This window comes from Ruditapes philippinarum, unplaced genomic scaffold (genome assembly GCF_026571515.1).
Source record: "Ruditapes philippinarum isolate M1 unplaced genomic scaffold, ASM2657151v2 ctg660_1_1_1_1, whole genome shotgun sequence".
NCBI lineage: Eukaryota > Metazoa > Mollusca > Bivalvia > Venerida > Veneridae > Ruditapes > Ruditapes philippinarum.
In genome coordinates this window covers 228,776-256,773 of record NW_026860859.1, presented here as the reverse complement: position 1 = coordinate 256,773, position 27,998 = coordinate 228,776, and the positions used below count along the sequence as shown (strand labels likewise).

Genomic DNA, 27,998 nt, shown 5'->3' with positions numbered 1-27,998 from the left:
CAGGCCGTTAATATATAACTTCACCGTGGGCTTTGCACGCTCGCTTATAAATCGAGAGGTCTGGAGTTCAAATCCCAGTTAAGGCAAGTCATTTTTTTTAAATGTTTAAGTCAAATAAACATTGAATTGAATATCAGTGTTGCAATAAGTCGTATAGCCAATTTACTACAGTTAAAACACTGAAAAGCATTGGTGGCACTATACAAAAACAAATTGGTACAAATTCAGCGCCTTCTGTGCTTTGATTTTCATTTGCACGTACCTCGTGTTATAGTGTCATATGACCTTTACCCATGTGCAAAATTGTGATTCGGACGATTAGCTGTTTTCACGTTCGCCGGACTGAAGGTCCACGACAACAACAACAAACAAATTTATTTTTCAGAAGAATATAGGTATATTAAACCTCTTTTGTTTAATATATATGGATATATTTACTCACTTTTTAGCATTCAACATGTATGTAATCTTGAAATCTATCGTGAATGGATATCAAATACACATTTGTTGCTTATGTTTCGGACACTTCTATTTCGGATATTCTACTTTCACATTTTTTAAATAATTATAATCATGAAGTTACTCTATATATGCATTTAAACCATCAACGGAGTATTTTCAACAAGGAAATTCAAATCCCAAAATAGGCTTAAATTCAGATTAGCATTAAAATGATGAATGTTGTGAAATGATTATTATTTAAACCAACATAAAAATGTTAGCCATACAGGCCCATATAGGTAGACAAAACTTCTAGATGTAACAGTATGTGAGTCACATACAACTAGTCTACACACAGATGTTGAGGCTAGCTGAATGTTATTTTTTTTAATCCGGGTCAGCTCGGCCCTAAAACATACTCGGCCCCCGAGTCAGCTCGGCCCTATTCCAACTCGGCACGGGTCAACTCGGCCCACTTTTAAAAATGGGTAAAGGACATCAACGGACTCCTATTGTCACGGGCTATTATTATCAATCAATGTGTATGTTTGTTAAAGATACCGATTAATTAGGTGATAATTATGATTGACTCATTCATTCAAATTTGATTAGTGACCACCTGAAATTAATTAGAAGCTTATATGCTGTTAAGTAAACACGTTTTTGTTTCATATTTTTTTGAAAATTACTTTACAAACAAAATGCATCTAAGGAAACACATTTATATTATATCTATATTCACAGGCACAAGTATCGAAACTGGGAAGAAAAAATATGAAGTTATTTTATCAATCTGTTCATATTTTTTCTTTCCAGGTTCGATAATCGTGCCTGTGTCTATATCAATTTTATCTAATCTGCAAGACAAATAAATTACTTTTCTTTCTAAATATACTTTATTTCCGCAGAGGTACAATGCATAATTATATAATTATAATAAGATATTTCTTATTATTCATTTACCTTTACAACATGCAAAGCAAAGTAAATACGTTATAGGCCTATATATTTTTGTAAAATGGGCCGAGTTGACCCGTGCCGAGTTGGTATAGGGCCGAGTTGACTCTTTTCCATTTTTTTAATAGGTAACCTAAAATAAGAATACATATGCAAACTTGTGTTTCTAAATGAAGATTTTATTGAATATCATGAAAACTTTATCAGTTACTACATAAGAACACTGTCAGGTTTTGACATTAATTAAAGTATGTTGGTCAATTTCCAGTAGCAGTAAGATTATAACAAAATATTTTTAACAATTATAACTTGTCTTGTGTAACAATGTTGGTAGAACGTTATGATATAATGAGCATTACAATTAGGGGTGTAACAATACAGCAAAAACCGTATTGCAATATATTGCCATTTTGCTGAAGCGTATTGCAATATATTGCAATACGTATTGTCGTGTATATGTTTTGATGTAAAGATGAAGTAATATTATATATGATTATTATGTTTATATTTTTAGTAGAAACTTAATGAAAATGTACGGAATAAATAGAAAGTAAAGTGTCACACAATTTGATAAACAAAACTAGTGGCGTGTGACCTTTCACATCTGGGCCGCTTATGTAAATTATGGGGCCGCTTATGACATTTAAGTGTACTAGTTGTCGGATACTTTAATCTTACGTTTGTGCCAACAAAATTCGCCAATTAAAGATTTTATGTGAAATTTGTACAAAATTAGAAGGCAATTAATTGAAAATTATGATTTTTAGCTCACCTGAGCTTGCTCAGGGTGAGCTTTTAGGATCGGTGAATGTCCGTCGTCCGTCCGGCCGTCCACAATTACTTGTGAACACTCTAGCGGTCGCATTTTTGCCTCAATCATCATCAAACTTGGTCAGGATGCTTATCTAGTTGAAAGCTCGGATGAGTTCGAACATGGGTCATCTCGGATGAAAAACTAGGTCACAAGAGCTAAAAATAGAAAAACCTTGTGAACACTCTAGAGGTCACAATTTTGACCCAATCATCATCAAACTTGGTCAGGATGTTTGTCTAGGTGATAGCTTGGATGAGTTCGAACATGGGTCATCTCGGATGAAAAAGTAGGTCACAGGAGCTATAAATAGAAAAACCTTGTGAACACTCTAGTGGTCACATTTTTGAACCAATCATCATCAAACTTGGTCAGAATGCTTGTCTAGTCAATTGCTTGGATGAGTTCGAACATGGGTCATCTCTGATGAAAAAACTAGGTCACAGGAGCTAAAAATAGAAAAACCTTGTGAACACTCTAGTGGTCACATTTTTGACCCAATCATCATCAAACTTTGTCAGGATGCTTGTTTAGATAATAGCTCGGATGAGTTCGAATATGGGTCATCTCGGATGAAAAACTAAGGTCACCGGAGCTATAAATAGAAAAACCTTGTGAACACTCTAGTGGTCACATTTTTGCATCAATCATCATCAAAACTTGGTCAGGATGCTTATCTAGTTGATAGCTTGGATGAGTTCGAACATGGGTCATCTCGGATGAAAAAGTAGGTCACCAGAGCTAAAAATAGAAAAACCTTGTTAACACTTTAGCGGTCACATTTTTGCATCAATCATCATCAAACTTGATCAAGATGCTTGTCTAGGTGATAGCTCGGATGAGTTCGAACATGGGTCATCTCGGATGAAAAACTAGGTCACAGGAGCTAAAAATAGAAAAACCTTGTTAACACTCTAGTGGTCACAATTTTGACTCAATTGTCATCAAACTTGGTCAGGAAACTTGTCTAGGTCATTGCTGGGAATAAATCGAACATGGGACATTTCGGATGAAAAACTAGGTCACAGGAGCTAAAAATAGAAAAAATCTTGTTAACACTCTAGTGGCTACTGTTGTGATCCAAATATTCTGTTAATTGGTCTGAAAGTTTGTTTTGATGATTTCTAAGTCAAGATCGAACATGGGTCATCTTGGATGAAAAACTAGGTCACACCGCCCAAATATGGAAAAAACCTTGTTAACATTCTAGTGGTCACATTTTCGACTCAATTATCATCAAACTTGGTCAGGATGTTTGTCTAGGTAATTGCTTGGATGAGTTCGAAATCGCATGTGAAACTAGGTCACCGGAGCTAAAAATAGAAAAATCTTGTTAACACTCTAGTTGCTACTGTTTTGATCCAAGTATCCTGGAAATTGGTCTGAAAGTTTTTTTTGATGATTTCTAGGTCAAGTTTGAATATGTGTCACCTGGGTAAAAAACTAGGTCGCACTGCTCAAATATGGATAATCCTTGTTAACACTGTAGTGGTCACATTTTTGACTCACCTGTCATGAGACTTGGTCAGAATGCTTGTCTAGGTAATTGTTTGGATGAGTTTGATAATTCAGGTGAGCGATCTAGGGCCATCATGGCCCTCTTGTTATAAAATACCGGTTTTCCAAAAATCGTACCGCGGTACGAAATTTATTTTTTCATATTGCAATTATGAATGTATCGGTATACCGGTAAACCGTTACACCGTTAATTACAAATGAAATCAAAGCACAGAAGGCGCTGAATTTGTTTGGGTCTCAGAATGTCAGAAAGGTGAAGGTTGTGAGATTATTAAACAATTTGTTTTTGTATAGTGCCACCAATGCTTTCCAGGGTTTTAATTGTAGTAAATTCGCTATTAGACTAATTGCAACACTGATATTCAATCCAATGTTTATTTGACTTAAACAAATTTGAAAAAAAAAGAGCTGCCTTAACTGGGATTTGAACTCCAGACCTCTCACTTCCAAAGAGAACGCGCAAACCCCTCGGCCACGGTGAATTTATATGTTAATGGCCTGAAGAAAACCATATTATTCTAAATTAGGTTTTGTAACGACGCTAACTGTTGTTTAACACAGATGTAAATAATCATGGAGCTTACTATAAGCATGTATATCTATAAAGAATAAAACAATACTAGAAATCTTCGACCATTCGGGAATTATTTTGCTTGAAAATTAATGCGCCTGTCATTTGACCATCTTTACGCATTGATCTCCCCTGAATTTTTCGACGTTGGTGTACATATAAAGGGAAGTAACCGCTGCTAAAATGCGGACTACTTTCGGCATTTGCAATTAACAGCTTAGAGTCTGAAATTTCGCTACCATTATTTGTTTGGTCTGAAGACCCAAACAAATAAAAACTGTACAGTACTGTAGATGGTAAATTAACCTTTTCTCTCATATAGGGGGTTTGAAGGGGAATGGTAGTCACCCTCATGGCCAAGAAAATTTTAGTCATGTGACAGGCTAAAAATGGACTCGGGTCGATCTTAGGATAACTAGTAACCAATGCTGAAAAGCCTTTTACTCTATCTCAATTCATTGAGAAGTTGCAGCACTTTGAAATCAGTTTTGATGGAAAAAAACAATGCAAAATAGTAACTTGGCAATTTTGAGACATGCCCCCGTTGTCATGGTAACAGGAAATTTACGATTGAGTATGCTGTTACAGAGGCTATGGTCTAGTCAACATTTATGCCAAGTTTCATCAGTATTGAAGCATTTTTCATAGTTTCATAGCAGTTTGAACTTGTTACAGGAGGCTTTTCAATGAAAACGGTCATTTTTCGCACTATGCTCATGTGGTAAAAGGTTTACATATAAAAAGTCTCCAATATATATAAGGGCATAAACCACAATCGGTAAAAAGCTAGCTTTTCACTGACAGGGTTTGTGTGCCTTAAAACATTACAATTGGTGGCCAGTGTGGGGGGGGATGTAGACAACTGCCAAACAGAAGTTGCCATAGCCACAAATTTCCCAAGCCAAGTCTTGGAACAAAACTTCTCGAAGGGGAAAGTAATGTTACATCGTCAGTAGAGTGTCATATTAATTAAGGTTGTCATTGATGGACAATTTTGTATCTATATATCGAGAGACATAAATCGATGATATATCAATATATCAACTTTAACAGTGGATACAATGAAAAACATTTAAATATGTGTTTTAAATTGGGATCATGCTTGTATTAGTCATCACAAATACTACAAACTAACAGAAAGTTGGTTTTTCTGATATTTTTGTCACTGACATTTGAAAACAGAGTTTAAAGTTCAAGCTAGCCAAGAAAACTTATTATGCAAAATAGAGAGGTATATTCACTAACAGAATAAATAAATTTTAGTGTGTATCAATATTGTATCGGATGATGAAATTGAATATAGCTGATATATAATTATATCGATATTCAATGATAGCCCTAATAATAATCTTAATGAGCATTACAATATGCAAAAACTAAAGGTGGTTAATTAACATATAAAAAAGTATCCCATATATATACATATACCACAAATTCCACAATCGGTAATAAGCTAACTTTTCACCGACAGGGTTTGAGTGCCTTAAAACACTTACAAATACGCAAAATTTACATTGGCTTACAAAAAGTACTTAATTAAAGGTGAATTTGAATTTATTTCTGATACTATCAGAAATAGATTCACCTTAGATCTATCCGATATCTTGTTAGCTCACCTGAGCTTGCTCAGGGTGAGCTTTTAGGATCGGTGAATGTCCGTCGTCCGTCGTCCGTCGTCCGTCCGGCCGTCCACAATTACTTGTGAACACTCTAGCGGTCGCATTTTTGCCTCAATCATCATCAAACTTGGTCAGGATGCTTATCTAGTTGAAAGCTCGGATGAGTTCGAACATGGGTCATCTCGGATGAAAAACTAGGTCACAAGAGCTAAAAATAGAAAAACCTTGTGAACACTCTAGAGGTCACATTTTTGACCCAATCATCATCAAACTTGGTCAGGATGTTTGTCTAGGTGATAGCTCGGATGAGTTTCGAACATGGGTCATCTCGGATGAAAAAGTAGGTCACAGGAGCTATAAATAGAAAAACCTTGTGAACACTCTAGTGGTCACATTTTTGAACCAATCATCATCAAACTTGGTCAGAATGCTTGTCTAGTCAATTGCTTGGATGAGTTCGAACATGGGTCATCTCTGATGAAAAACTAGGTCACAGGAGCTAAAAATAGAAAAACCTTGTGAACACTCTAGTGGTCACATTTTTGACCCAATCATCATCAAACTTTGTCAGGATGCTTGTTTAGATAATAGCTCGGATGAGTTCGAATATGGGTCATCTCGGATGAAAAACTAGGTCACCGGAGCTATAAATAGAAAAACCTTGTGAAACACTCTAGTGGTCACATTTTTGCATCAATCATCATCAAACTTGGTCAGGATGCTTATCTAGTTGATAGCTTGGATGAGTTCGAACATGGGTCATCTCGGATGAAAAAGTAGGTCACCAGAGCTAAAAATAGAAAAACCTTGTTAACACTTTAGCGGTCACATTTTTGCATCAATCATCATCAAACTTGATCAAGATGCTTGTCTAGGTGATAGCTCGGATGAGTTCGAACATGGGTCATCTCGGATGAAAAAGTAGGTCACCGGAGCTAAAAAAGAAAAGCCTTGTTAACACTCTAGTGGTCACAATTTTGACTCAATTGTCATCAAACTTGGTCAGGAAACTTGTCTAGGTCATTGCTGGGAATAAATCGAACATGGGACATTTCGGATGAAAAACTAGGTCACAGGAGCTAAAAATAGAAAAAATCTTGTTAACACTCTAGTGGCTACTGTTGTGATCCAAATATTCTGTTAATTGGTCTGAAAGTTTGTTTTGATGATTTCTAAGTCAAGATCGAACATGGGTCATCTTGGATGAAAAACTAGGTCACACCGCCCAAATATGGAAAAACCTTGTTAACATTCTAGTGGTCACATTTTCGACTCAATTATCATCAAACTTGGTCAGGATGTTTGTCTAGGTAATTGCTTGGATGAGTTCGAAATCGCATGTGAAACTAGGTCACCGGAGCTAAAAATAGAAAAATCTTGTTAACACTCTAGTTGCTACTATTTTGATCCAAGTATCCTGGAAATTGGTCTGAAAGTTTGTTTTTGATGATTTCTAGGTCAAGTTTGAATATGTGTCACCTGGGGTAAAAAAACTAGGTCGCACTGCTCAAATATGGATAATCCTTGTTAACACTGTAGTGGTCACATTTTTGACTCACCTGTCATGAGACTTGGTCAGAATGCTTGTCTAGGTAATTGTTTGGATGAGTTTGATAATTCAGGTGAGCGATCTAGGGCCATCATGGCCCTCTTGTTATAATATAAATGGCCGAATATCCTCTGAAAATTTATTTAGAAAAAATATATGTTAACATTCTTTGTGAAAATGTAAATTCTGTTTGATCAAATCACCAAATTAAACTTTAATGAACCTGTTTTCTGATATGTCTAATTCTCAATCCAAAATCTAACAAACCGGTGCAGCAGATTGTTCCCCTTTATTTTTGTATGGAGTATTTTCATTGGTCATGTGAAACCTCAGGAAATACTCTCAAAAATCCTCTTGTTATAAGGTCAGGAAGGAAGATATTTTAGCATTTTATAGTGGATCTCTACAAAATTGACCTTGTTCTAATGATTTATAAAGTTTCAGTCACAAGGTTTGGTTATCAAAAAATCTTCTCCACTTAAAGCATAAGGCTAAGAGCTTAGATAATATGGTGGTTGGCTTTGTCAGAGATAACTTCTAGTTAGTTTTAGAGTTTACACCCATTAAACTTTTATTTAGTAAAATTAGTTTGGTCATTTGCAATTGATTTCAGGTGAGCAATCTTTATCCATCATGGCTCTCCTGTCTAGAAAAGGACAGCTTTCAATCATACCAGAGTTAAAAGTCGCCATTGAAAATAAACTTGGAATTGATTTAGAGGTCTGTGTGAGTGGTTGAAACAATAATAACTTGAAGTGAATGATGATGCTTGTTTTTATTGTAATCATTCCAATTATATTTTTTTCTGAATTCTTTCTTTCAGAACAAGAACTGTAAAGGATGGCATCCCCAGACAGTCTAGTTGACGCGGGTCTGGCAACAGTTGCTGCAGAATATGAAATATCTATGACAAAAAATGAAGATGGGAAACAAATAATGCACAGTCGTAAACAGAACATTACTGTAGGCAGTGTGTATAGGGAAGATGGAACTGTCGAAATTGAATCAACACAAGATGATGATGATGATGATATGAATGGTAAGAAAGGGACTGATGAAGGCATGTATTATATCTGTCAAGTGTGCGGGAAGACATTTGACTATAAACACGAAATTGAGCAACACTTGGTTAAACAGGAATGTAAGGGAATGGAAAAGGAGGTGAAAGAAATGTACGAGTGTGGAGAATGTAAAACACTTTGCTCTTCAATGAATAGTCTAGCTTCCCATATGATGGTACATAAGCAGAAAGTTGTGGTTGTTCGACATGGACTAAATGAGCATCTTTCAAGAGTTGGTTACACGTGTACCATATGTCATAAAGTTCTGGGAAGTAAAGGAAACTTGGCAAAACACCAGATCATTCACATGGGAGTGAAGCCTTATAAATGTAGTTTTTGTGTGAAAGAGTTTTCTTTGAAAGGTAACCGTGACAAGCATGAACTTATTCACACAGACAAGCGAGCGCACCAGTGTCAGATTTGTTCCAAAAGATTTACTCTAAAAGGTAATCTACAACAACACATACTGACACATTCAACAGTGAAATTTTTCCGATGTTACCTCTGCGAGAAAGAGTTTACCTTAAAGGGGAATCTAGACAAACACATCAAAAGACATGCAAATGGTCTTCCCGTTCAAAAAGGGAGTTATGCTAATAAAGGCGAGATGATTGTTTGTAAAAGACCCGTGATTGGTCCGGAGAGTAGTGAAGCTGATAAACAAACGGCTGCAGGGCCAATGGGGAGCTTTCATTTCAAAATTGGTGGGTTAATAGGTAGTCTAAAGGCAAAGTTGGAAAACTCTATCATGAGTACAGAAGGTTTTGATGAACTTGCGAAGGGAGAGGCGATCAAACAGTTAGCAAGGGAAGTAACTGTTGGGACAAGTGATATTGTAGAGGATGTTGCAGCTACTGAAGAGAACAAAAGTAATGAGCAGGAAAATATTGTTCAAAATTTGTAAAAAAAACAATGTTGTTTTGAATATATCAATTGTGTCTTGTAGTTTAATTGTTATAAATATGTTAAAATCTTGCAATGTTTCTTGATAAGTTATCTAAGTTGTTACATCAATGTAATAGGTTACATTCTCGTAACCTTTAAAATGCTAAATATCTATAAAGGCATTGTCCGTCTTTAAGTCTTGACAAAATTATTCATCATTTTTAGAGGAAAATTTATAAAATACATCTGTTACAGTGTATGTACTCTCTGAATTGCGGACCATAAAATCAGACGTTGTTCCCATGCCAGCTGATTTTGGTCTGCACTGCTTCCATTGGTAAAGTCTATTGCCAACAGTAGACTAATAGTTAATTTGATTAAAGTTCACACTATCTTAATCTCATGAATTTTTTGTTTAATTATAGTTTATACAAGCATTTCTTTTTGCATGCATTATGATTTTTCTCGTGATAAAAAAAGATAACAAATTTATCTGAAGCTTTTGTGAATGATTTGTTTATAAATAGGTACAGGGTGTCAGAAAATGCTTAGAATGTTTTTAGGGACATGGTTTTTAGTTTATTACATGTAACTTGTTTTTGAGAACTATTGAATGAAATGTTTAACTACATTATTACATTGATATGTAGATATATTATACACATGTATATTGAAAACAGGAATTTTGATTTGAATTGTTATATATATTCATATCTGTGTTGTAAGATCAATACTGTACATGTATATCACGTTATTGTTTGGTGCAGCAAATCAATATTTTGGCATTAAACTAATTTTAGATAATCTAATTTAAGTGATTTTGTTGTACATGTTTCTATTTTTTGCATTTATCTGCTGACAAAGCGAATTTATTTGTCTTGAGTTTTGTCTAAGGAATTTAAAATATGATGGAATATGGTAGAATATGCATTCACAAGGAAAAATATCTGTCCTACTCGGAATATCAGTCCGTCGGGAATGGGGGTGGGTGGGTTCCCAAGAGACTGATATTCCGATCCGAACCGCAAACATGACAGGTATTATTAATTGTTAAAAAATGTTTTCTTTATTGACAAAGGTTTTCTCATTTCATTATATTATAAAGTGAATGTCAAAAACTTGAAGTGAATGTTTGGTAAAAACTGGGGATGGGGAATTTATACTTCTTCAAAGCAAAACTTATATAATTATTAATCACAAAATAAATAAGTGGTTATTCATCTTTTATTAAGGGATGGTCATAGATGTAAATTGGAGTACTTGTGGTGCACTTCTTTATTCTTTAGCTAGTTTGTTTCTATGGCTGCAGAGTCATCGTTGCAATGCAAAAACTTAATGTACATAATAATTTAATGTAGCAAATACAAGGGGAATTATTCTGAAAGCAATAATTTTTGTCATGCCCCTTTTTAACTCAGAAATTATACAGACGAGTGTTAACAGCTTGTTTATTTAACTAGATATTATCAATATAAAAACAGTTGTATTGACTTCATTATACATGTATATCTGTAATCATAAAGTAACATACACATTATATGATACATTTTTCTTGTTATCAAATATTTGAGATGTTAAAATAATCTTGTTTATATAACATCATTATGTTATCATATGTTTTATTGTTGCACTGTAACAGATGAATTCAGGTCTGGATTGTTAAGAAAGTCTCAAATTTATGTTGAAATGGGCTTTTTGCTATTTTTGTGTTTGGAATGTTTGGGGATTTGTTTTTTTGTTTTTTTTTGTTCTTTTTTTTACTTACTAGATCTACTGTATTGCTAGAAATTCTTTTACGCTTATTAAGTTAGCGCTTTTTGCGGTGAATATATTTCTGCAAATGTTTATATCCACGAAAAAGTTGCATGTAACAATTCCGCGAACATTTGTATCTTCAACCACTTAAATTATCATTATGTCATTATGAAGTACTATGATGTAGTATGCATATGACAGAATGGTATCCTATGTCTTATTGTTTGATTTTATTAACCTGTCAATTCCATACTCATTATACGGTCAATGCACAGAATATATTAATATTCGATAAATGTTCGGTAAATTCCGTGAGAGGTACGCAGTAAGATGTGATTAAATTCATCTAGTTTCTATAAACTAGCTACACTCACCGTAATAGCGCAATAGGGTAAACCACTGGTATGATATCAAAATGTCTTACATGTTGTAAGCTCGAGACAGTGTATGTCCAGGGTTTTTTTCTTATTCATTATTATTTTCAAAATTTTTGAAGTTATGGTTGTTCTATTTTAATATGTTATGCACTCTTTTCTAAATACTATGTTTAAGTTTGATACTGAAAATTCATTCGGATTACAAAATGTGAAATTTCAGTGTTTCTTTTAGTTGTTTCATATCCGTGTAGAAAATTTGCAAGCGCTTGGCCATTTTCTTTAAAATATACCTAAAAATAAAGACAGAATAAATCTAAAAAGAATGTCAAAAGAAGGGATCGAACCCCGAACCTCTCATACAAAAGGTAATTACTTAACCAACTGTGCTATTGCAGATGTAACGAGAACTAACATTAAGCTAGTGGGAGTTTTCCAAACGTTAGTGAAATACTCCATATTAATTCTCGTAAAATAAACGGACAAAACCGAAGTGGGGTCGAATATTTAAATGAGTGCTATAATGTATTCATTATTGACAGGTCAATAAAATCAGACTATACATATAGATTGTTTATAGGTAAAATTTAAAGATTTTTTCGTATGTCTGGCAGGTATAGAGAAACGTAATTGTGATATAAGTAAAATATATGCTTTTTACCCCCAGCAACTTAACATTTGCCAAATTCCAGCCACTTTTATTGCAAGAAAATTTGTCTTCAAAAACGCCATCCTTCTGAAAAACGCGAAATATTGTTTCCGCAAAAGTTTCTAGGAATACAGTATCCATTTCTTTAAAGCAGCACGCATTCAAATTCATGCTTATTTCCATGAAAAGGTACATTTATAAAAGTAAAATATTATGAAGTGAAAAAAGAAACTAATTAATATTCACATTGTAAAGGGCATGTACAATCCAAGTTAAAGAGGTCAACGTATTCAAAAACCTCACAGCATTAGTCCAGCAGAAGAAATATGGTGATAAATACTACAACTTCAGTTGTTAGTCTCACAAAACATGCAAATTATTACTTGAATCCTAAATCTTTAAACTTTTCTTAAAATCTTTGGACAATTTTTATCAAGTTTTTTTTTCTTGAAATATTTTAGGCATGCAGGTTTAACAAAATTTATGCTATATAGTATTGTATATAATTGTTCTGTGATTAGTGAAACAAATAAATTAAGACATATATTTTGATGAAAAAGTCTGGAGCAGTTTGATAAATCTGTAAAAGTGCTCTTTATTTTATTTATTTTTCCTTTTCTTTTTTTTTTAGGGAAGGTGGTTTCTTTTTCTTGGGGCTCCTTTATTCTATTGTAGGGATTTGTTATTTGGTTTTTAAATTTTCTTTTTTTGTAAATAATATTGACAGTTCTGTTACAAACGTATGACATGCACTTTTCACAGTTCAAAAAATGCCATGACGCAATACCAGGTATTATGAGCATGAGAGAAATAAAACACACTGTCTATCTACACCCCTTTATATTTGTCAAATGTTTCTCTGAGGTGTGAAGTAATGGTAGTGTATTCACTTTGCTGCGTTGGGAGCCTAACATTACTTGAGAAAATTGAAAATTAATAATCCACCCATTTCAATAAGTGTGTAGCTGACGTACAGCTGACAAATATTACAGTGTGTAGATGTATATATGTCTGCTATTTGTTACTTCAACTTTTTATACCTCTATAAACTACTATAGTTTACAGTTTTTTAAGCAAGGATATATAAGTTAAATTTTACACATCATTGTCGTGCAACAGTCATTGTCACACAAAAAATCTTATGATTTATAATCTTAAGTCATTTTAACAAAGTCCCTTGTACGGTAAAATGATACCTTAGAATAAAATTCACTTATTAGAAACTTCAGTAGCAATGTTCATTCATTTTTGGTGCGCATGCTCAATATCTGGTCTTAAAATTGTTGGAATATTTGTGAAAAGGAGATTTATCATAAGATTTTAATTACGATAAAGATTATAAATTTGTCTATTTGTCTTAAGATTTTTTGTGGAAAGTGCTTCATGACTGTAAGTTTTTCATTCCATTGTTTGCAGCGATTGTACTGGAATAAAAAGCTACGTTATGTTGAATTTTATTTTAACTTTTTTTTTATTTCATTAATATGAAATGTTGATACACTGTATGCATACCAAGAAATGTATGTGTCATCTGCTAATTGTAATGTATGACATTGTCTTATGAAGGAATAAACACACAAGATATATTCAGTTTTAATAGTGAACAATGAAATTAATAATTATGCATCTTTGAAGTGTTTTTTTTTTCCAGAGAATTTAGAATTTTATCTGTGTCAATTGTTTTCACAAGATATTTAGTGTTTGTAACATAGCTGTAAGTAAATAAACTGTTATACTGTTCCATAGAAGTCATATGTTTATCATTTCTATTGAAACTTTTTGGCAAAATGTGCACAAAATAAATTTACAAATATTGGAATGATTTTTTGTTTTAGTGAATTCCCGGTCACTATTTAAGTTAATTGTTAATATCCAGTTTTCTGAGCCATGTTTTCCTTACAGTAATTCTTTATCTTAATTATATTCTTGAATTAGTTCTACTCTAAGACTGATTCTTGATCATAGTTCTATACTGAGACTTATTCTCCATCTTAGTAACAACTTTTAAACTAAGTCTTTCCATCAGGTCTATTTTAGCTCGGCTATACGAAGTATATGGAGAGCTGTCCTACTCCACCAGGCATCCGCGTCCAGATTTCAGATTAAAGTTTTGGTGCAGTAAAATATTTTTCACTATAACTTTGTCATTTCGTAAGATATCAACTTCAAACTTCAAATATATGTTCCTTATCATCAACCACATCTTACGTGACAAGGTTCATAACTCTAGCACCAATATTTTCAGATTAATCTCCCCTTAAACTTAGAATTTTCCTTAAAAAATACTATTTTTTACTGTTACTTCTTTATTTCTTAAGGGATAAACTTCATACTTCAAATATATGTTCTTTATCATCAACCACATCATATGTGACAAGGTTCATAACTCTAGCACCAATATTTTCAGATTTATCTCCCCTTCAACTTAGAATTTTCCTTAAAAAATAATTTTTACTGTTACTTCTTTATTTCTTAAGAGATCAACTTCATACTTCAAATATATGTACCATATCATCATTCACATCTTATGTGACAAGGTTCATAACTCTAGCACCAATATTTTCAGATTAATCTCCCCTTGAACTTAGAATTTTCCTTAAAAAATACTATTTTTTACTATTACTTCTTTATTTCTTAAGGGATAAACTTCATACTTCAAATATATGTTCTTTATCATCAACCAAATCATATGTGATAAGGTTCATAACTCTAGCACCAATATTTTTAGATTTATCTCCCCTTGAACTTAGAATTTTCCTTAAACAAAAATTTTTACTGTTACTTATTTATTTTGCTAAGGTATCAACTTCATACTTCAAATATATGTACCTTATCATTAACCACATGTTATGTGTTAAGGTTCATAACTCTAGCACCAATATTGCAAGAATTATCTCCCCATAAACTTAGATTTTTTTTACTTAAAAAATGTTATTTTTTACTTAAACTTTTTTAGTTTTAAATGTTTCTACCTCAAACTTCAAATACTTATTCCTTATCATCAATTACATTTTATGTGATAAGGTTCATAACTCTTGAAGCAATATTTTTAGCTTTATCTCTCTTTGAACTTAGGATTTTCTTTAAGAAATATTATAACTTCTTTACTTTTTAAGGTATATACTTCAAACTTCAAATATATATTTCTTATCATTACACACATGTTATGTGACAAGGTTCATAACTCTAGCATGACTCTTTCCAGAATTATTCCCCTTGATCTTGGAATTTATGTTAACAATGTTATTTTTTTACTATTACTTAATACAGAATTATACATAATTGATTTTTCTTCATAGTTTTGTATTTCTTACTGCGTCTAGTATTTTATTAGTCGAGCTTCGCTGTCTCCTGTTTCAGTTCTTGTTAGCTCACCTGTCACAAAGTGTCCGTCCGTAAACTTTTACTTTAAACAACATTTTCTTATAAACCGCTTTAACAATATCATCCAAACTTCACAGGAATGTTCCTTTGGTAGTCAACTTTAAAAATTGTTCAAAGAATTAAATTCCATGCAGAACTCTGGTTGCCATGGCAACAAAAGAAAAAACTTAAAAAATCTTCTTTTTTTAAAAAACCAAAAGAGCTAGAGCTTAAATATTTGGCATGAAACATCATCTAGTCAGTGTCTACCAAGTTTGTTCAAATAAAAGCCTTGGGTCAAAATTGGCCCTGCACCCGGGGGGACCATTGATTTTCCTTATATGTACATGTATATAGTAAAAACTTAAAAAATGTTCTTTTAAAAAAAAACAAATAGCTAGAGCTTAGATATTAAGCATGAAACATCTTCTAGTGGGTGTCTACCAAGTTTGTCCAAATAATAGCCCTGGGGTTAAAATTAGCCCCGCCCCAGGGGTCATTGTTTTTCCCTTGATGTATATAGTAAACACTTAAAAAATCTTCTTTTTAGAAATCCTCAGAGCTAGAGCTAAGATATTTTGCATGAAACACCTTCTAATGAGTGTCTTCCAAGTTTGTTTAAATTAAAGCCCTGGGGTCAAAATTTACCCGGCCAGGGTGGGGTGGGGGGTCATTCTTTTTCTCCTATATGTGTATAGTAAAAACTTAAAAATATTTCTTTTAAAAACCCCTGAGAGCTAAAGCTAAGATATTTATCATGAAACATCTTTTAATGGGTGTTTACCAAGTTTGTTCAAATAAAAGCCCCTTGGCTAAACTTGGCCTCACCTTGGGAGCCTATATACAGGTGAGCGATCTCAGGGCCATCATGGCCCTTTTGTTAGACTTATTTTTCACTTAAGTTTATTATTCCCCTTTGATCAATTCTTACTTTAGTTAAACTCTTATTCTAAAGTCAAATTCGTCCCTTAATTTTATTCTTAGACTCATTCTTTCTCCTAGTTCTGCTTTTAGACATACTAATTCTTCCCCCTTAATATACTCTAAGACTTATTTTACCCCTGCTACTCTTAGACTTATTCTTTACCTTGACTTTCTCTTAGTATCTATTCTTCCCCAACTTCCACTCTTAGACTAAGTCTTCATCTTGACTACTCTTAGTCTTATTCTTCACACTAATTGTATTCTTTGACTTAAAACAAACGTTTGACTTAACCATGTCTGGAAGTATTAAAACTTTTTCTGAGTTCTATACCAGTCTCAGGATTTTCTTTGGTCCATGTATATTTGGGCTTAAAAAATAAGGAATGTGGAAATCAAAACTGCAACTTGGAAGTTCTGTAGATTTATCACTTTTAATAATGAGTTAACAGTGTAAGAATGTTTGATGTTAAAATTGATGGTACATGCATACATGTATAAGATACTTGTTTTGTTGATCCATATTTGAAGGGCTGATTTGTGTACATGTATTATATGACCGTAGGATCAAAAGATTATGCACCAAAAGTTTTACCGTTTATAAAATTTATGAAACTATTTCATTAGATATAGCTTTATACACATAAAGGCACATTACTTTGCACCTCTGTAGAACAATTTATTTACAATATAGCCAGGTGAGTTCCTTGCATAAAACATTGAATATGCTGGTCCAGTGTGAGTCATGTGATACAAAGCATCAGAACACAGATTGCAACACTCAGCACTAACCAGATCATCCCTGGAACCCATATACTGTTACTCGGGTTTAGTGTTCAAGGAAACTTTGTTGAAAATATATAAATCTGAAAACAAGTTTCTTGAGTGTTTATTAAATGAATCACTGTAATATCATGTAACCAAGATAAAAGTCCAGAATTACGAACACGCGTAAATATTACAGACTGGTCTTTGTCTTCTAAAAAGTCTGAAAGCAACAGAATACCCCCAAAGTAGTACTATTATTTCTTTTATAAATCTATTAGCGTTCTCCTTTGTCGTCGCTATGTGAATTTTCCGACGAAACAGAAATAATAGGTACTCACGAAAAATGTTGCACACATTCTAAATTCATGAATTTTGTTAAAATTTCATTTTCAAGGATAATAATCCGATGATCTAAGTATTCAATATTATTTTTGACATTTGCTTTACTACAAGATTAATTACTGATGGGTTTAGGGGAGCATTGGATAGAACTGTTTCTATCATTGAAATATTATATCCTTAAGTCTGCTGGCACTGAATATACCGGCCATGCAATTAGTGCAGACTCAAATCGTCCGGAACATCCGTGTCGTCTGCTTTGTCCGCTATCCAGTCGGAACATATTTTGAAATTTTCCCTGAAAATGATAAATGGTTTTGTCCAGATTGAAAGATGGACAAGTTTAACATATGTAGCAAGGTAGGGATAAACAAGCGACATAACAACGGATTGTCTAGCTGTAGAAAGGGGGAATAACTGATAACATGAGTCATCACAATTTATGAAACTATATCACATTTATTTGAAAATAAAGCACTTTTGAAATGGTAGAATACATGTACATTGCAAGGTGTTCAGGTAAAAAATAACAATAAACAAAAAGTTAAACAAATAATAAAAATAAAAAAGAACATAAAAAGTTAGGTATGCACTAAGTAAGTCTTTTTGTGATGTTAAACATTTATAAATAAAAAATGATGATAAAAAAGATTGTTATTCAGTTTTGTTCAACAAATCGGTAGGTGATTGAATTATAAAAAAATACTTACTTTAATAAAATAAAAATATTAAAAAAGGTGCATAGTTATATTTATACAGATAAAAGAAAACATGGCCAGCAAATGTTAACAATCGCTTTTGACTAGAATATTTACAGTGGTTCACTTACATCGGATGTGCACATGGGAGCTAATACAAAACGTACTGTACTAAAATCGATACAGCATTTGTCTCCCTTGATCCATTTCGTTGTTATTTTACACATAGTTTGCATAGCATTCATTATTGAATAAGTAAACAAACATAAATATAACATATGAACATATTTTTTTGCATAAACTGTCATATTTAATTTTAGAATAATGTGAAAATATCTGCAAAGCCAATACGAATGCAAGCACAGACACAATTTAAGAATGTTATCCAAATTTAATACATGTACCAGATCAAGTATTTATGTCTTGTCTTACTTATAATTTTAATAAATTAGAACTGAGAAAAACTTTCTAGAAAAGAAATAAATAAAACAATTAACGTATTCAGTTCTAAGAATGGTATATACCTTATTTCTGAAGTAACATTTAATTTTATCATATAACAAGACCTTAAAATGTTCTTGTTTTCACATTTTGTAGTTACTTTATAATAATAATTGTGTAAGCAACGCCTGTATCGAAGTATAAATGGACTTTAAAATTGAATAACTTAATAAGGTCAGGGTATGCATTATATACATTCTTGATTACATACAATTCTTAGTTTAATTCGTAAACCCTTCATATATATTTAATAAAGTCTGGAAAAAAAACCAGTTAAATAATCATTTGAAAATATAAAGAAAAACCCCTTAAAACTAATTTGATAACAACGTATTTTGGAGTTCAATCATTAATGCGTGATACATCACATATGTTCCAATAAATTTCAGTTCGACTTTGTTTCACTCCATGCGATCTGTAGACTTTAACTACAAAATTGTTTCAAAATGGCTTGCTCGCCTTTTTAAAAGAAAAAAAAATGATTTTTTTTCTCCACAAATTATTTGATATTAAATTATGTACGTCATTGCCCCTATTATGACATAAAAAAACGTTCATTAGATTTAGATACACGTACAGATATGATATGTTTCTCATGGCAACAAAAACAATATAATAAGTGAAAATATTCTGAGCAAAGATTTGTTTTATATATCTATAAAAAAAACATGGTTAAATGCGTTTTTATTTTAATTCTATTTCATGTAAAAGATAAATAATTATACAGATTTCACATAACACTGCGAGTGAAGAATTATCTGCTCGGTTGTCTACAAACAAAAGATTTAAATATATTGATATGCCTTTCTACTTTGAATAAATTAAAAACTGTTTTATGAACGTAAACAATTTTTTGAAAGATATTTCTTTTTATAAAAAGCGACAACAGCAAAAAATGTAAATCCATTTGAAAACCGAATTTCAGTTAAAATAACACTATGTTTCCATTTCGTCCCTCGGATATTTACAAGTAACGTTTTATAAGTATCCCTCTGGAATGTTTCAAATGTATTATAAACAAAATTTACATACATAGTTATTGCACTTTAACTTATTTCAGCTTAGAAACATTGACGTCAATACGCTATTTCTGAGCCCCACGGTCTGTATGGTTTTACTGAGCCAAGTTGGTTCAAATTTCCCGCTGCCGCGTTGTATGATTGTGCGCTGTTTGGTGACATCATTGAGTTCATATTAAGCATAGGAAACTGTGAGTGAATCTGCTGATTAAGCAATGATGATTGTCCAGAGTTTGACGTCATCGACGTCATGTGACTGTGTGTGCCCATTGTCGGTGGCGGAGGAATCCTCATGGAATTATGTAAAGAATTTTCTGATTGGCTAATTCGCGAATCACTGAATGTTACTGAAGGTACTCCCGGGAGAGAATCATGGGAAGACATAGTAAGCTGGTCTGATTGGCCGGAATGTGACTGAAGCATAGTTGTCATGGAAGACATTCCATTTCCGGAATATTGATTTGAATTTAACGAGTTCATAGACGGATGTGACGTCATCGAGTTCCAAGTTGAGTTTTGAAAAGATGATTTAACAGAAGGCATTCGTTGCGTTGCAAAGCATTGCAAGTGACTGAGGAGACGTAACCGTAGTGGATCCTGTAAATCCATGCCTTCAACTGTCATGAGGTAACGAGCAACTTCCGCCAAACATTCCCGGAAACCAATACTTCTGTAATCCAAAGCGAGACCATGAGGATCAGGAAAATTGTAACCATTAACACCTGAAATTAGAAATGTTATTTGTACAGAATAACTTATGCGTTAATAACACACATGAGGCTACGTTATATATGAATTATATATTATTTGGTTTATTTAATACATATTAGACACCATGTACGTCGTCTTAATTGATTTTCGGTATCTTTTCAACAACAATTATTTACATACTGTAATAATGAAAAATTGCTATAAAATTATTCCACGGTCAAACACTATTTTCTATCGATATAGTAAATATTTTGGACAACTGTTCATCACGAAGACAAAGGTTTTCATGGTAAAATTAATGTACCATGAAAAAATGAGACGGTTTCCGGTGGCCCGTATTTTTGAACAAGCACCGCAAAGCATACTGTATATCAGCGTGTGAAAAAGGGAAGGTAACATTTAATCTGGTTCAAAAGTCAATTTTTGTAAAGATTTGAAATGAAGAAACTTGTATACAGCAAAGTTTTATTATTATTTTCATTAATTTATTTGTAAAGACAAAAAATCGTCTTTGAAATTATAGACATTGAGGGTTTATAGTGTAATAAAACATGCCTGAAACTTTCTGTTTTACAACATTTTTGTTAATTTTCCCAGTATTGTACCAAAAATGGCAGAACGGAATATTGTAAGTTATTCACAATTCAAAATTTTTTGTAAAGAATCCACCAAAACATCAAATAAATTGTTCCTTATGTATATTGCCACCTTCGATACATAGCTCATTATATTTGCCAACATTTGCGCCAGGTAAATTTTATAACTCTTTTCTAAATAATAATAATAACATTTTTCGTTTACGATTTTTACTGAATAATTCTGTCTTTTTGAGAATTTAATAACATTATTAACAAAGTTAACATAAGAAACCTAGCAAATGTAAAACGTTCTAATGCCGTGATTTATTCATTTTTTCCGTGTGAATAATTTAATAAATATATATTTAATGTATATTTACCTTTTGAATGGAGCATTTTCAGATGATCTACAGTCATTTGTAATATTTCCGCTTTCTCTAATTTAGCTGACCCCTGTTTCTCAAATGCCGACGGTACAAGTCGCCGGAGCTCTGAAAGACTGTTGTTTATTCTATCCCGACGACGTTTCTCTATAACCTGTTTAATGACAAGGCAAAAATAAGGTTGTATTAAGATATTTGAATTACATATAAATTAAGTTGTAAGTTTCCTTAAGGTTCAAAATTTGAACTATGAATTTGTTCATACCACATGTGAACTTGTAAACTAATTCTGCAAATAATAAAAATTTAAACTAATTTTGTACATATCGTCTTAACGCCTTAATGTAAAAATTATGCTACGTACGAGTACAGAGTTATTTAAGAGAAAAAGTTCATCTCAAAAGTAATAGTATAAGCAGATGTTAGAAAGCCAAAGTTAAAACTTTAAAACTAATTTTATGTAATATTTTACACGAGAATAGCGTGCTTACCCCTCGTCTTTTCTTTCTGTCCGTAATCTGACAACTTTGTGAAGGTGATCTGTAAGAAATAAAACACAATGAAATTATAAAAAAAATCCACATTTTTAAACAAAATAAAGAAATAACCTAACTTAAGTCACCTTGTCTTAGCATATATCACGGAAATTGTACTTTTTTGTGTCAGAAATCGAGGACATGGATGTGGCCATGCATAAAAAGGTTGGTCATATCTAAATGTAATGCATAAAATTAATTTGACATTTTTACATAGCCAAACATGTATATATATTTGATAATAATTGAGTGTTTAAAAATTGAATATCACAATTAAAGAGAATAACATGCCGAAATTTAATATTTCTAATTTACACGGAAAATCATTTTCAAGTAATCTGGACGAAATATCCTTCTACTGGCCTAGTGGATAATGTACATGTACTATCAAATAAAGTTTGAATCTGTTACGAGCCAGTAATGACATATTGACAGTATCATCATTTTCACAGTCATCAACACTGTTATAATGATGGCATTTAAATTTTGTTTCAATTTCGTTCGTTATAATCGGTGTTTAGTCGAACAAGATGTGGAAATTAGTGGTTGAAATGCGGTGTCAAGTTGATTAAATCATTCAAATACGTGTTATATTATCATATCAACTACCATAACAACATCTGGATTTTGTTCAAACTAATCTTGCATTCAGCGTAATTTCTGATTATTTCTTGATAAAAGGTGTTTGAAATTATAACTTCTGTTTCCCGGATAATCATTGTTTATTTCATATAATATGGTAACGTAACATTGCATATGAATAAATTTATGTACACTAATTATCATGGAATAAAACTCATTTTAAAACGGGTAATTTTAATATGACATGTTTATTTTATTAGCACATGTTATTGTGTTAATAAAACTATCAATTCAAATGAAAAATATAAATATGTGAAAGTAATACAAACATCTTTTTGTTGATGAAAAAAAGATAAAAATAAATAAATAAATCGTGGTACAAGTTTTTTTCGTCAATAGTTATCTTTAAAATTATTCTTAATATTATTTTCTTATAGTTTGCAGATGTTATTACATGTATCATTCTTCAATAACTATGTGAACAAATTATCATTTATGAACTGCTATATATAGAATAGTGTTCGTATCAATTTATATAACCATGCTTCATTATAATAAATATTCACGTGCACAAACCATGCACGTGCAGGATTAAGTATCTACATACGTAGATGCAAACCGTCTAGAGTAATGACTCGTGCACGACCCGTGCATGACCAAAAACAGGCACAAGTTAAGTCAAACTTACCCTGACTTCAACCTCTCGTCAAAATCATCATCATCATCACTATGGCTTAAACTGCGTTTCATTATGGTTAAGTCCTTTTTTCCCAAACGGAAAGACGTTGCGGTGATTAACAAAAATTGTTAAATAAAAAATATATCCGGCTCGTGACCACTTATCCGGTATCCGTTAGTAGCACCTTTCCTGACCAACGGTCTTAAACACGACTGACACGAGGTACAACGTTCTCCAGAATTAAAGCATCCCCAGTCCCAGCATCTGAACCCGCCCCTCTGTTGTTAATTTTCAATTACACTGCAGACGACAAGACGCTGGTATTATTTAATTGGCTGAGAGCGCTTGAACACACGCGCGTTCATTGGTTCTATAAGATTTCCCGCACTTCTCATGCAGACGCTCTTTTGGCAACTAATCGATATGTCGATACCGTTGACATTGGTTAAAATCGATATTTACAGTGTATCACGCACGCCGAGTCAGTTTGTGACACTGGTCAATGAATTTTAATTTTAATAAAGCCGATATTTAAAAACGATTCTTAGTAAACTTTTGAAACTCGTTCTGAGTTAAAGTTAAAAATTTGCAGACGAAATGTAGATTGTGCACAGCGCGTGATGAACACGCGCGGACCGTGGGAACAGCAGACGAAATATTTTAACTGATATTTTACCCACGGTCGTTTGGTCGTGTGTTTCGACTGCTCCCGTGTGAAATTTATCCAAATAAATGAGAAGTTGGTGTATAGTATCTAATCAAAGGCAATAATCTAGCGGAAATGAGTGATATGTACAGACTTATTGAGCAAGTGGCCAAAAAGAAAATGTTAACCTAGCGAAATTTGTTCAAACATTGTAATGTTTATTTTAAGTCCAGTTATATTATAAATATATATTTCAAAGTTCCAACGGAATCTGTTTAATTTAAAAATAAAAATAATAAAAAGTTCAGTACACACTATAGTCAAATTTGCATCACTTATAATATAACATAAAGGGTTAATGAGTTATTGTCTTTTTAACATCAACAAATGCTGCCAGAAAGTAATCTAAAACACTGAAAACTTTTTTTTAATAAATAAACATTGTATATTCTTTTTACCCTTCATTCTAGTGTTATTTTTAACCTTTTGAGCGTTAATTTAGTCTTAAACTTCAATACCCCTATATTTCACGATGTGGTCCCTATGTTAAGATATATTTATTGCTAAACAAACGTGTTTTCTTCGCTCGTGTGAAATCAATCGAATAACAGGGGAGCGCTTTGAAAAGTATAAAAATAACAACCGACCGTTTTCAATTCCCACGGTTTTGAATTGTTTATTTATTTTTAGACAAACAAGCGTTTGCATAGAATTTGACCTTTTTAAGCACAGCCTATTGAGTACAAAATACAGTAAACATAGTGAATAAGGGGAGATCGTGACCTTAAGTTACAGTCCTTAATGTTATCAAGATGTCGTCTGCAGATGTCGTAAACTATTACATAGATGATTACCCAGAGTCCTTATCTGCTCCGGTCATTTCCGTCTACACTGATAATTTAAATTTTCAGTACTTTCAGTTCTATGTGATCTGTGATTTATGTCATCTAATGTATTGGCCAATCAAAATATGTTAATTAAAAAAAATTTTTTAAAGTAAATAGATATCTAATTATACTGATTTTTCCTATATTCTAAGACATTCTTCGATTTTATATGTGATATACAGTATACTTATATATGATTTATTTTGATGTTATTAAAAGACTAGATACATGTATGTGCATAAATCACACCCCTCCACCAACCCGAACAATACTGAATAGTGATACTAAATGTCTTTGCAAGTAAAAATGTACATGTATATTGTAATTGCTGCCACGTGTATTTTGTATTTTGGTTTCGTGAAAGCTGATACGTATAAGCACTACGTGGCAGTTTCAATCACCTGTCTGTAGGTGTTTGGACACCCACCCCTATCTGCCCCTGGACCCCTACTGAAACCCTGAAAAAATTCAACACTCTAAGGCTTACTATAAGGTACCAAATACAAAACCACCGATAAAATTTTAAAAAACAATTCCACTATCAAAATTATAGTTATAGAATTGTTGGACTTGAATTAGGTAACCGAAAGAATACGCCTGAGTCGCCGAAACGACGATTTCCCGTGCTCCACATTGTTTGGCAAATGAGTATAATAGTAGGCTTTTCACCTTTCTATAACTATAATTTTGATAGTGGAATTTTTTTTATATAATTTTATCGGTGGTTTTGTATTTGGTACCTTATAGTAGCTTAGAGCGTTGATTTTTTTCAGGGTTTCAGTGTCCAAACATTGATACTGCCACCTGTGGTCGTTTCGGGCTTTAAATCTGTAACGGTCACAAGTTTGATGCTAATGTAAGTCTACACTATAGAATGAAGAATGCAGATCAGCGTGATCATATATTAACTTTATTTTTTTAATTGCAAGGTTTATTTTTTCAAATAGACAGACCCTGCTTACTGGCGTTATTTGAATAAATACGAGTATGAACTTTGCGCCAATTAGATTTTTTTTGGTGTGTGTCTTTGAGTTTACATCTACTTTTACTCGCCATCGGCTACCCATATGGGCGATTCCTCCAGAACAGTATTAGTCATTTTAAAGTTTAAAAGGATAGTGCAAGATATAGATATACAGAAATATACCCCAATTACAGAAGCTCCTCCTAGTTCTTTAAACACTCATACACGGGACCTAGATTTAAAGTTCCATCCGACAGACTGTTTTGGTATTTTTAGTTGGCCAGCCTGGGAATCGCACCAACAATGTCGAGAGTACAAGTCTCACGCTCTAACAGAGTGAACTATGCGGGATTGCACATAATACTCTTTACCTAAAAAACAAACACCCTTTTCACCAGGTTTTTGCTCGCTCTTAAAAGAAACATGTGTGCGGCTATACTCAAACCCAACTTGACAACACCCGGAACATCTCGGATGACTTAAATAAATCTTTATATAACGTTGTCGGAGAAAGCCGAGTTGGTACTATTGTCCCAAACGTCATAATTATACATAATATGCATGCACGTTCTCCCGTTGCTTAACGTTAAAGATTCAGATATATCACTACGGTCTCGCAGTTATAATATCCCTCTTTTCTTCAAGTTCTTATTCTCTAGAGGATAGAGATAAGTCTTGCATGAAAGTTACTCGACATATTTAATGCTTCGTATATGAAATTTTAATAATTAACCAATGTATTTCCGATTTGTTTTCTACAGTATGCTTTACATATTTTCTATAGAATTACTTATAAATCATATTTGCCAATTGTATAAAGAATCAAGTGACTTATAGGCCCAACGTGGCAGGGTGTTGTAATATGCCATGTATTTTGTACATAACACAATGTCACTCTGATAAAATTTACTTACTTATTTAATGAAAGTGAGAATTTCTGTATTTCTGTTCTGTCTGCAAGAAATCCTAAACATGACTTTACTACTTTTACTTCAAGAAAGGTTTAATACCCAACAACCGGCCAACCACCCCCACTTCCCGTATATCTGTTAGTTCTTAGGTAAATCAAATGTATGTTTAATTATGAGTATAGATCTATATAAATTGGTTCTGAGACGTACAGCATTTTATGTCCGAGATAATGATTGGTTCTGCAAAAGATCTTTGTCGCTTCTAGAAGAGAAGCTTCGTTTTGCGATCATATTTTGACACGACCATTCGAGAATTTGACAATGCCATCAACATAGAAACATCCATAAAATAGTTTCTCTTTTTTAATGAAAATATCATTACCATTTAAAACGTCAAACAGTAACCGGGTATGTTCTTCTATATCACATCTGCTCCAAACACACAGTGCTAATGTACCCAGAGTGTCAAAAAGAGTTTAATAACGGTATAAATGAGTAAAAAAGCTTGGAATCAAACTCTCAGACATATATTTGCCGGCCTGCAACTGATGTTTGGCTATCAATATTGACAAGTGTCACATTATAATTCAAACGTATAAACATAATATAATTATCACCCGAAAACAATTAGCTTTTCGGTGACACGTTTAAATAAGCGACATTTCGCGTCGGGTCTTATAAATTAATACACAAATATGGCAAAAAATCGATGCTCATTCATAAAACTAGGGAAATCCCGATTTTCATCCGTGACATCCCTTCACGCGCGGCTGCTTGAACTATTTTTAGCTCAAGCAGCACCTGCTCTTGGCGCGTGCCAGTCACGTGACCGTGAAGATGTTTCATTATTTGTCGCGTGGCAGTTTGATAGTCAATGACAAACAATAGAAATATGAAATGACACCGCAATTAGGGCCCTAAAGGAGTGAGCGGGTCCTTATAAAATTGTTAATATTATACATTTTGGAGGGATTGAATTTTCAGAATTATTTACCGTTATTTCGTGTCATTTTATGTTCAGTGGGAGAATAACGTTAAACCTACGCGGACTGACATATCAAGCGAACAGGTGATCACATCTGTTACCAGACATTAATATTTATTTTGGAATAAAACATCAACAAGAGATTTAAATCACACAGGGGATAATGATAGTGTTATTTTACATTTTAGGGAAGATATAAGTTGTGGTTTGAAAACGTTGACAATTCTTTCATAACATTAAATTTATGAAACTACATAATTATGTTTACATCATGCGTGCGGAAAACCAGTTACTGGCTATTCGGTCACATTTAAACGCATTTTGTTTTCAGCGACTT

At 32.9% G+C, this 27,998-nt stretch overlaps 2 protein-coding genes across 3 annotated transcripts; one reads left to right on the top strand and one right to left on the bottom strand.

Annotated features, from left to right (window-relative positions):
• The first annotated feature begins 292 nt into the window (after window positions 1–292).
• LOC132713589 (gastrula zinc finger protein XlCGF8.2DB-like) lies at window positions 293–9,769 on the top strand. 2 transcript variants are annotated; one of them, XM_060696226.1, is made up of 2 exons: window positions 293–395; window positions 8,290–9,767. In XM_060696226.1, the coding sequence occupies exon 2, from the start codon at window positions 8,307–8,309 to the stop codon at window positions 9,429–9,431; it is 1,125 nt and encodes a 374-aa protein (XP_060552209.1). In that variant the 5' UTR covers window positions 293–395; window positions 8,290–8,306; the 3' UTR covers window positions 9,432–9,767. The 2 variants fall into 2 exon arrangements, with proteins under 2 accessions (XP_060552209.1, XP_060552210.1); XM_060696227.1 differs by having other exon boundaries at window positions 322–395; window positions 8,296–9,769.
• An 8,262-nt stretch (window positions 9,770–18,031) lies between these two features.
• LOC132713588 (hairy/enhancer-of-split related with YRPW motif protein 1-like) lies at window positions 18,032–24,010 on the bottom strand. The gene is made up of 4 exons (XM_060696225.1): window positions 23,278–24,010; window positions 21,963–22,011; window positions 21,469–21,625; window positions 18,032–20,521 (listed from the first exon to the last, which is right to left on the bottom strand). Exons 1-4 carry the CDS (start codon window positions 23,337–23,339, stop codon window positions 19,857–19,859), a joined length of 933 nt encoding a protein of 310 aa, XP_060552208.1. The 5' UTR covers window positions 23,340–24,010; the 3' UTR covers window positions 18,032–19,856.
• Window positions 24,011–27,998: the final 3,988 nt, after the last annotated feature.